Below are 11,054 nucleotides of genomic sequence, written 5' to 3' on the forward strand. Positions count from 1 at the left end.
CCAGCAGGTGCCTTGAGGCAGCACCAAGAGCTGGGTGAACAGGGAAAGCTGGGAACTCAGTGCATGGAGTGGATTCACACTGGCCCCATGCTGCAGGAAAATGCTGCCCCAAAACCAGGGGGAAGGGGCGGAGGGAAGCAGGTGTCACAGACATCTCCTATGGAAAATCCTTTCCTTAGGATTTTTCCTCCTGAGAAGCTGAGAGGCCTCAGGAACAAAATGTAAACACTGATTATCTGCTGCTGTGGAATGCAACAGGTGCATCTGTGATTGGCCCATGTTGGATGTTGCTAATTAATGGCCAATCACAGCCCAGCTGGCTTGGACAGAGAGCCCGAGCCACAAACCTTTGTTATCATTCTTTGCTATTCTATTCTTAGCTGGCGTTGTGATGAAATCCTTTCTTCTATTCTTTTAGTATAGTTTTATTGTAATTAATATATATGATAAAATAATAAATCAGCCTTCTGAAACATGGAGTCAGATCCTCATCTCTTCCCTCATCCTGGGACCCCTGTGAACACGGTCACAACCAGGCAGGAGAGGAGCCAAGTGGGGACAGGGGCTGCTGCAAGGAAAGCAAACCCCATCCAGACCCATCACCCCATCCTCCTGCAGCTCAGCCTCTTTGCAGGAGCAGGGAGGGCAGGATGAGCCCCAGATCCCACCCTGTGTGGGACCAAGCACCAAAGCCCCTCTGGCAGACCCAGGTACGGACAAACCTGGTCGTGGATTTCGAGTTCAAAGTGGAGAACAGAGCACAAAATAACCCCAAACCCTCAGTTTCTCAGCTGAGGTCCCCAGCACCCCTCACACCCCCAGGCACCTGAGCAGAGCCAAAGGGCAGAGTCAGTAGAAACCTTTATTAAACACAAAGCTCAGAGGAACACAAGCTTGTTAAATGGCAGTAAAAGTGAAAGTGCGTCTCCAGCTCGGCCCAGGGGGACCCCAGGACCCCCCTCCCAGCCCCAGTGGCCTGGGCATGGGCAGCCAGAGCCAAAAGGCTGCACAGGGAGGGGAAGGAAAGCCTGGAGACAGCGTTGGGTGCTCACCTGCAGAGACGCTCCCCCTGGCCACCTCTGTGTCCCCTGAGGGGACAAGCACACGGTGCCAGGGCCACCAGCCCCCCCAGCCCCGTCCCCACTGCCACCTGCCACAGCCGTGGCCTTGCCAGCCCTCTTCTGGACACAAGCAAAGCCAGGATGTGCTGGTGAGACCCTGGTGACACCCTCCACGTCCCACCAGCAGCGTCCTCCTGCTCCCTCCTGCCCCCTCCACGTCCTGGGAGAGCTCCACACGCCATAAATAATAAATAAATACCCCACGCTCAGCCAGGCTGTGGGCAGCCCCCAGGCAGGGGGACAGCCCTAAGCCAGCACCCCCCACACCTCCACCACCCCCTCCCAGCACAACAAAAACTCTCAGCACCCCCACTCTGCTGTACAGCCCCCCCAAACCCCCACGGAAATGAAACGCTGTCCCCAGGGGACAATAATAAATTAATCAAATCATTAATCTATACACAGGACAGCTTAAAGCTCTGGAACGGGCTCCTGGGGGGCAGTGGCTCTGCCCTGGGCAGTGCCCCTGATCAGGGCCCTATGGGGGGGGTCCCCCAAGATGGGAACCCCACCCTGGCATCCTCCTCGTGGGGCTGGAGCTGGGGATGCCACCGGGCTGGAGGGATAACGAGAAAATATTGCAAAAAGGGCTGGGGAGGAACAGGGAGCACTGGAGCCAGAGGGGCTGCCCCTCCCCTGGCACTCCCCTGAGCACCCAGGGGGGCTCAGCCTCAGAAGTCCAAGGAGGGGAGGTCCCCAAAGTTGCAGTCGAAGAGCTCGCTGATGCCCTCGCCCTCCTCCAGCCCAAAGTGATAGTCCTGTGCCTGCGGCGGCGACAGGTTGATGAACTCATCGGGCAGGAAACCTGCCAGCTCCTCCCTGCTCTGCTCCAGCAGCATGTCCATGGAGGCCAGGGGAGACAGGCTCACCTCCTCCTCCTCCTCCGGGCCCTTGCTGGGCAGCACGCTCGGCCCTGGCAGCAGCGCTTCTGTGGGCATGGCAACAGCTGTCAATCCCATAATACCCCCCAAAGAAACCCCCCAAAAAAGCTTTTTTGCCTAGGGGGATGCTGCCTTCCCACCTCCCTGCCTCATTGGGGTTCCTGAGCAGCGTGCCAGCTCCTTGCTTGTGCCACTTCAGAGGGGCTGATGAGAGCCACCGTGACATCCCACCAGCTCCTCCCTTGTGTCCCCAGCCCCCTCCCTCATGACCCCCGGCCCTCCCTTGTGTCCCCAGGCTGTCCCCAGCCCCACTTTCCTCCCCAGGCTTGTGTCACTTCAGAGGGGCTGATTAGAGCCACCGTGACATCCCACCAGCCCCCTCGTGTCCCCAGGCCCCTCATGTCCCCAGCTCCTCCCTTGTGTCCCCAGGCTGTCCCCAGCCCCACCTTGCTCTCCGGGCAGCAGAGGCATGTTGACATCCTGGGCAGGATGCAGGAGCAGGGGGGCTCTGGGCTGTGAATGGCTGGGAGGAGAGTCCTCAGCAGGGCCTTTGAAGGGGCTCTTGACAGGGCTGCAGACCCCTGAGCTGTCCTCGGGGCACAGGAACACATCAATGGGGCCCTGAGTGCTTCTCACGGAGACCTGGAACGCCTGGGGAGGGGACAGGAGTGACACAAGGTGGCACAGGGACACGCAGAGTGTTGGGGAAGATGGAACAGGAAAGCCTTATCAATATGATTGCCTGGCAAAAGACTTTGAGAATATGGAAACTCTAAGTGAGATTGCAATGAAAGCAAGCTCTGAGATCCCTCAGTTACTGAACAACTGGAAAACAATGGCATGGCCAGCTGAAGGTGATCCCCTTCTGATGGAACAACACCCTCTGCTTGCAGACAGGCCCAAGGGGCAGAGCAGACCCTACAGCTTGGCAGAAGGGGCCCAAAGAGGAGTTTTTAGGGTTTAAAATGGAACACAGTATGGTAATGTAGTGATTCTTATAGGCTGTATGGAAATGCTGTAGGATTTGTATCTTGTACTAGATTGGTTGGTGAGAATGAGAATATTCAACACAGAAGATTTATTGTATTGGAACAGGAACTTCACTCTCTTACCCTTTTTACTCTCTTACCTTTTTTACTCCCTTACCCTCTTACTCTCTAACCCTCCCATCCTCTCTCCCCCTCTCTTCTCGCAGCCTGCTCTGAGCTGTGGCTGGCAGCTCCCAGCAGGGCCCTGCCCCCAGGCCCTCTGCAATAAACCCCAAGTTCCAGCCCTGGCTGCAGAGATCTCTCGTGTCCGTCTGTCCTGACTGTCCCACCCCCTGATGCTCTGACAGCAGAGAACACTGGGCTGCTCAGGGAGGGCACAGGAGGAGCAGAGCGTGACCCCAACTCACCTCTGCAGGGTCTGACACCTGCAGCTGGGTCTCTGGGGGGGCTTTGATCACCATCACCATTTGCTCCGCGGGGTCCACGATGCTGCGGAGGTCCTGGCAGGTGACATAGGCTGCGGTGGGGCAGGTCAAGGAAGGGACACGGGGATGTGGGCAGAGAAACGCCCTGCCTGTGCCTCCGGGGCTCAACCACAGCCACCACCCAGCCAGCCCCGCCCCACAACCAAAGGATATTGCTGGTTGGCGGGGTCCTCGGTGAGCAGGCGCAGCTGCACCGTGCACATCTGGATGAGGTCATCCAGCTGCCGCTCGGCCGCCTGCAGCTCCCGCAGCTCCTTCTGCAGCAGCCGGTGCCGGCCTGGCGCTCCCACGGTGGCCTGGCTGCCCCTGGGGAGAGCCGTGTCCATCAGCAGCCAGCCCCCACAGCTCCCTGTGCCCCACCTCACAGCCAGGGAAGCAGCCCTGCAGGGATTTAGCAGCAGAGCACTCCTCAAAGCTGGATGCAGCCCCCCCTCTCCCTGGATGGGGACTCACAGGAGCCTGGTGCCACTGAGCACAGCCCTCCCCTGCAGCAGAAGCTCTGGTGACCCCACCCTGAAGCTCTCCACCCAGGTAAGACCATCCTCCACGCAGACAGCTCCCCCACCCCAGGCACAGCCCCATGAGCCCAGGGACATACAGCCACTGGATGTGGTTCTTGGATTTCTTGGTGATGAGCTGTATGCCCTCCAGGACGTTGGTGATGTCGTAGATGCGCCTCTTCTGCACCTTCAGCACCTCGGCCGCCCAGTTGAGGTCCACCACGCCATCTGGGGACTGGCTCAGCAGCTCCAGGAAGCGCTTGGTGGTGAGGTTCAGGGAGGTTTCATACCGGGACTTCTCTCCAGGAGACTTTGCCCCTGCCAGACGTGGAGGACAAGTGTCATTCCAAGTGTCATTCAGCCACAAGGGAAAGCCAGAGCTGAAAGGTCACAAAACTCCTGCCACTTGCTTGCAGGTGGCTTGTGGATCAGTGACCAGGCCTGGCACCCCAAACCCAATCTGTTTTGTCAGGGCAATGGGGTGAGGTGCCCAAATCCCCTGCAGGAAGGATGTTGCAGCACCTGGCACAGGCTGTGACACCTGTGCTCCGTTGTGACCGAGACACCGAGTGCCAGGCAGGGCTCGGGGGGAGAGAGCAGCAGGTCCACCTGGGACACTGCACTGACACCACACTGGCACCTACAGCTCCATCCCACAGGGAGGGACAGAGCCAGGGTGACACCCAGCAGAAGGGCAGCACAACCGTGCCACCAGCACAGGGCACAGCAGTGAGTGTGGAGAGTGGACAGCCCCAGGGACAGCCCACCCAAAGGGCCTGGGAGAACCTGCCAGGGATGAGCCTGGGGGAGCAGAGTGGGGCTGCTGGAGCTCTGCTCTGAGCTGGGCTGGCAAGGGGGCCAGGGGGAGTGGAGCAGATACCTTTAGCAGGGTTCCTGGCCTTGCCCCGGCTCACTGGCAAACTCTCCGCTATGTACTGGTGATCCGTCTCCAAGTTCAGCTTCCTCTTCACCTGCAAGGGACGGGATCAGCACGGGGACAGCCACCGCAGGCTCCCCTGCTGCTGAAGGGTGTCTGTGAGGAACCCCCCCAGCACCGTGGGGTACAGACACCCCAGATCCCGGCAGGAGGGGGTGACAGGAGCTGCCACACACCCCGGCGGGGATGGGGGGCTGTCCCCACCGCGGGGACCCTGCCCCGCTGCGGGGAGCGCCCCAAAGCCGGCCTGGGCCGTGGGTGGGGAGGCAAAGCACGGCCCGGAGCCCGGGCCCGCGGCTTCCGGAGCGGCGGCGGGGCAGGGCCGGCCCGGCAGGTGCTGCGTGGCACGGCCCGGCCGTACAGCCTGGCACAGCCGAGGGCACCGGGCACGGGCTGACACCGAGCTGGGCACGGCATATGGCAAGGGGCACAGCAGGGAGCAGTACGGGCCGGCCCGGTATGGAGCCCTGTCCGGGATACAGCCCGGCTCGGTATGGCACGGCTCGCTACAAAGCACGGCCCGGTATCCAGCCGGGCCCATTGTACAGCCCGGTCGGGTATACGGCCCGGTCGGTACACGGCCGGTTCGAGGCCCAATATTGCACAGCCCAGAACACAGCCCGGGCCCGCCGGTCCCCGGAGCCCCCGCCCGGCCCCGGCCCCCGCCCCCTCCCCATCCCACTCGCGGGGGTTACCGGCGGGCGGCCCAGCGCGGGCCGTCTGGGCGCGGCGCCGGGGCGGGCGGGCTGCGGCGTGGCGAAGAGCAGGAGGTCGGTATCGGGGTGGCCGCCGCCCGCAGGCTCCTCGGCGGCGGCGGAGACGATCAGGAGGTGCGGGGAGGCGCTGCCCAGCAGCGCCGCCAGCCCCGCCGCACCGCCCGCCGCCGCCATGGCTCACATGGTAGCCGGTGCCGCCGGTGCGGCGGGCGGCGGAGCGGGCAGGGCGCGGACAGGGGCGCGGCCCATGGCGGGCGCGGGGCCGCTGCGCTCCAGCTCCGGCTCCGGCTCCGCTGCGCCCGCCGCCGGATTGTTCGGCGCGCCGGCCCCGCGCGCCTTTGCGCGCCAAATCCTTTTGCCGCGAAAAGCGGCGCGAGCCGCCCCGCCGCCCGCCCATTGGCTGCGCCCGCAGCGGCGGGGAGGCGAGGCGCGCTGCCATTGGCTGGAGCGAGCGGGGAGGCGGGCGGTGCCGCGCGGCCATTGGCGGGCGGGGGCCGCGCTGACAGGCGGCCAATCAGCGGCGCCGCGCCGGGGCGGCGGCCAATGGGAGCGCGGCTCGGGGACGCGGCGGGGGCGGCGCGTGGGTGCGGCGCCCGCTGTGTGTGTCCCCCCCGGGGGTGTCCCCTCCCCTGTCCTGTTTGTGCCCCCATAGCGGTGTCCCCTCCCGTGTCCCTCTTTGTGCCCCCCATAGCGGTGTCCCCTCCCCTGTCCTGTTTGTGCCCCCATAGCGGTGTCCCCTCCCGTGTCCCTCTTTGTGCCCCCATAGCGGTGTCCCCTCCTGTGTCCCACTTTGTGTCCTCCTCGGGGGTGTCCCCTCCCCTGTCCCTCTTTGTGTCCCCCACTGGGGTGTTCCCTCTTGTTGCCGCCGCGGATTCCTCGCTCCGACCCGGCCCCAGCTCCCGGTTTTCCCCCGTGGGGAGTTCCAGGCTCGGTGCCGGCCCGGGCTCAGCCCCGCCGGGCTGATGGGCTCCGGCTGCGGCCGCTCCCCGCTCCGGTGCCCGGCAGGACGGGCCACGCACCCACGAGCAAAGTTCAGCTCGCTCCCTGCCCTGCGGGCTCCGCCCCGCCACGGCTGTCCCTGCTGGGGAGGAGGGTGGCTTTGGGCCGTGCAGGGTGTCCCAGCTGTCCCCGTGTGTTCCCCTTGCCCGGGGGTGACAGCCAGCCCAGCCTGCCCTGCTTTGGGGACATCAGCGGTGCTCAGCCGTGCTGGCAGGAGCTCTCCTGTCCTGCGGGGCCAGGCGTCTGCAGGATTTTAGTCCAGAAGTGCTGGAGCGATGAAGGGCTCAGCTCAGGGCTGCCCTTGTTCAAAGCAGCCCCCAGACCACGGGTGAGGCTGTCGGGAGCCCGGAGGTTTCAGGCTCACACTGCTCCAGGGGTGCAGCGCTCACAGCGGCACCGGGATGCTGCAATCTGCTCCATCCGTTCGTTCGGCCGGTGATTCACGGCATTCTGTGTTTCCAAACCCCAAACAGCTGCGGATCTCGGCAGCTCCTTCAGGACTGCCTGATAACCCCTCAGAGGGCAGAGGAAAAGCTCTGCCGGCAGCACAACCTGCACTTGACCGTGCCAGGCGCTATCTCCGGCCGTGGCACCGTGTGGCAGGGGAGAGGCAGGGACACAGGGACGGCAGACGGAGCCGGGAGTGGCCCCATATGCTGAGAGAGATGAGAGTCCACCCCCGAGACACGGGACAGGCGGCTCCCAGCGCCACTATCTCCTGCCTGCAGGACACTGATAACCTCCTGTTGCATGAGGAAGCAAAATTAAAAAGGGAAAAAGTACATCCTGCTAATAAATAAATAAAAAAAAAGCATTTCAAGATTAGGCCTTTTGCAGGGGAAGCTCATGAGGAAAGCGTGGAGTGGGCTCTGACCCAGGCACCCAAACCCCGCTGAGCCAAGGCAGGGTTTCACCCCTCTGTGCCCCCCAGGAGCTGCCCCACATGTCCCTGGGGGGTCTGTGGTGGAGCACAGTGGTCCCCAACCTGCTGCTGCCGCCAGGCAGGGCTGGGAGCCAACTCTGGCTCCTGCCCCAGCCCTGCTGCCAAGCCTGACCTGCCTGGGATGCAGGAGAAGGAAGGGCTGGGCAGGAGAAGGGCTGTTTGTACCATCAGTGCCGAGCCTGACCTGCCTGGGATGCAGGAGAAAGAAGGGTTCTGCAGAAGAAGGGCTGTGCAGGAGAAAGAAGGGTTGGTTGTTTTTTCCCAGCAGTGCGTGGGATGCAGGAGGCATTTGCAGGGATGAGTTAACTCCTCTGCTGCAGAGCAGATCCTGACATGCAGTGCCCCTGTGCTGGCCTAACAGGTTTCTGGCTTTAAAGGATTTTATGCTGGATATTTTGGCAGTGGTTGCAATTCCCATGGGCACGGCCAGCACTGAGCAGGGCTGTGATTTCCCTGGATCCCTCCATTCTTAAATACAGCAGGACCACGGTGCATGTCTGTGACCAATCAAATCAACTCGCTGTGCCTCATTTCTTCATCAGCAGAGAGCAAATAGAAACGCTGCCTTGCTTAAAGGAAATTAATACAGTTAATTAACACTTGGCCCTTCTAATATTCCAGGCCCCACTCTCCAGAGCCCTTCCACTGCAATATCATCATTACTACGAAGCACAAGCAACAGTTAGACCAGATGTTTGCACACAGTTAATGCTTCTTCCATCTGGGGAAGGGGGAAGAGGCAGCCCCAGCAGCCGGGCGGGAGCGCATGGCTGGCGGTGCTCTCCCCATCCCCGGGGAGCCCCAGCCCGGCGTTTCCTGGGACGAGGCAGGGTTTGGGACACAGCTGCCGCACCAGCTGCTCCTGCTCGGCTCACAAAGGCCGCCTTCACCCCCCCTAATTCATGCAGGAGCTGTTCGGGGGGAGCAGGCTCTGCCCCCTCTGCCGGAGGAGGCTTTCAGCGCGAAAAGGGCCGGCTGTGGAGACAAATGAAAGGCAAACGCTGGTGGGAGAAGGGCGGGCAGGGCCTTTCCTTGCATGTGGATGAGGGGAAGCAGATGAATTCTGTCTCCTGCACAACTGCAGCCCCGCTAAGGAGTGCAGACGTGCTCCCAAGATTAGCTGTGCGGCAGGTGCTGCTCCCAGATAAAGCCCTGTCTGCACAGCCCTGCTCGGCCTGGAGAGCATCAGGAGGCTGCTCAGACACTCTGTGCCCCAGCAGGATTCAGCCCGTGGGAGTTCGGGTGGGTTTGGCAATGTGGGATGGACTCAGAGCAAGGGGTGTGTGCTGGGAACAGGCTGCAGCTGGAGCACAGCTGGTACCTGTGCTGGAAAATCAGCTGGCAGCGGGAGCAGGGGGGAGGAGAGCTGGCAGGATGGAAACAGCCCTGGGCTCGCTTAGGGGCAGCAGGTGGGTGTCCCAGGAGCACAGTTACTGTCCCTGCCATGGCAGTCACTCCTGCCTCCAGCAGCTCCCACACGGAGCGTTCTTGGGTTTCTGTGGTTGAGATGATCCCAAGGTATCAGAAAGTCTTTTTTTCCCAGCCCCATGGTCGAAGAAGAAGTCAAGATTCGTCGGTTCTGCTTTCCAAGGTTGTTTATTTTCTCTTATCTGTTCCATTCTTTCTCTGAGCTGCTGAGATCTGTCCAGCAGGTTGGGTTGTGGCACAGTCACTGCTCTTGGGGTGGTGTTGGCTTTTTATACCAAGAACTACCTGTACTTTATTTACAATAATTTTCCAATACCTATCACCCATGTTAGACAGTTTGTCTCTCCTCTAAACCAATCCAAAAGTGTCACCATCACAGAGAAGATGGAGGACAAGAAGAAGGACAGAACACGCCCAGATTCCTCCATCTTGCTTCTTGAACCCCCATTCTAAAAACCCCAAAATTCTACATTTTCACCCAGTGATAAATTCACTGTCATTCTACTCAAACCCTTGTGGCTTGTACATCTTCACACAAAGTTGGTAATTGTTTCCATGGGTTAAAATGGAAGGCACAGGTGTCTTTGACTCCATGCCAAGGTCTCTGAGCCCCTGCCAGGGTCTGGAGTCACCCAGGGCAGCCAGAGGAATATCCTGGGTTCCAACCGAGTGTGCTGAGCTGGCACATGGAAGGAGAGCAGGACTTCCCTGGGGTCTCCTGCCAACGCCCCCGTTCCCAGGTCACTGTTCACAAGATGGTGAGTTTGCAGTGTGGCACAAGCTGCCTGTGGTGGCACCAGGCAGCTGGGGAAAGCCCAGAGCCCCCAGTTGTGCTGCCCTGACCCTGCAGTCCCTCAGCTCTGCCACCTGAGCCGTCACTGTTGTTCTGTACAAACCAAAGCCATTTTCTGGAAGCATAAACAATGTCTAAAGCTGGCTTGTGGCAGAAGGGAGCAGCCCTGGTTTATAGCTGTCTCCTCTCAGATGCCAGTCCCAAAAGCCAGGCAGTGCCTGTTCCCTTGCATCTTTACAGAAGATAACAAAGTTCTTTCCACAGAACAGCTCCTCTTTTGGATGCTGGGCACACCAGACTCAGCAGTGCCACCTCCTCCCCTCCTGTGGTGGCATCTGCTTTTAAAGCTGACATCATGCAGTGTCTCTCAGGGGAAGCCATGGGCACAGAGCCCTCTCCCCTCCTGCTCTGCTCCACACCCAGCCAGGGCAGCCTTGTCGCATCCTCTGAGCCAAAACACCACAAACACTGAGAGCCACTCCATCCCACAAGGCTCTTCCATTTCCTTCACTCAAACCCCATGGAAGAATGGGGAGGCTGAAGTGTTTCTGGGGAGCCTGGGGCTTTTATCCAGGAGTGATTTGGGAATATTCCAGGCTTTGGCTTCTACCTCTCCTAGTCTGCAGCCAGTCTAGGTTCACTGCCCACCACATGGTCACTGAGAACCCAAAAGTGTTGGAACACTTTTGCTTTTGTCAGAATCACCCAGAGATCACCCAGAGCTTCACCTGGAGCAGAACAAGGGCTCAGACAGAATTTGACACTCTGTGAGGAGGAAAAAACCACTTGAAGGTAGCACTGGCATCAGTTTGGAGGTGTTAATTTGGCCTCTCATGGTCCAGGCTGGACACTGCAGCATTCCAACAGCTACAAAGCTGGAGGTTTGGTCTTACAGCCACTCAGCAATTGCTTCATCCCACCACCACAGCAGTCACCTCTACAGCACATTTCCTTTTGGCTTGGAAGAGGCAGCAAAACCATCCATAGACATCTTTATTTTCTCCATTTGCCACATTTAAAAAACCAAAAAGGGGTGTTAGCCATCCCAATTTATTTCTGCAACTGGCATCCTTACCCCTGCAGGAGTTAAAGCTGATATTGGGGTCAAAGCAGCACTGGCTGTTGTTTCCAAGCTGGTAAGACCAGAGCCCAAACCATGCCAAAACTGCACCTTGTGCATGGCTTCCCTACATCCAGGACTACAGACATGCAATAATCAATCATAGATTTTAGCTTAAAAATGATGACAGTAAAAAAAAGAC

General features: G+C 60.0%; 1 protein-coding gene across 1 annotated transcript; it reads right to left on the minus strand.

Moving 5' to 3' along the window:
* Positions 1-1,453: 1,453 nt before the first annotated feature.
* Positions 1,454-5,970, minus strand: E2F1 (E2F transcription factor 1). Its single transcript, XM_030963267.1, has 7 exons — positions 5,609-5,970; positions 4,857-4,947; positions 4,075-4,294; positions 3,630-3,782; positions 3,399-3,513; positions 2,449-2,653; positions 1,454-2,049 (listed from the first exon to the last, which is right to left on the minus strand). The coding sequence occupies exons 1-7, from the start codon at positions 5,801-5,803 to the stop codon at positions 1,793-1,795; spliced, it is 1,236 nt and encodes a 411-aa protein (XP_030819127.1). The 5' UTR covers positions 5,804-5,970; the 3' UTR covers positions 1,454-1,792.
* Positions 5,971-11,054: the final 5,084 nt, after the last annotated feature.

Source organism: Camarhynchus parvulus, chromosome 20, assembly GCF_901933205.1.
Source record: "Camarhynchus parvulus chromosome 20, STF_HiC, whole genome shotgun sequence".
NCBI classification, from domain to species: Eukaryota; Metazoa; Chordata; class Aves; order Passeriformes; family Thraupidae; genus Camarhynchus; species Camarhynchus parvulus.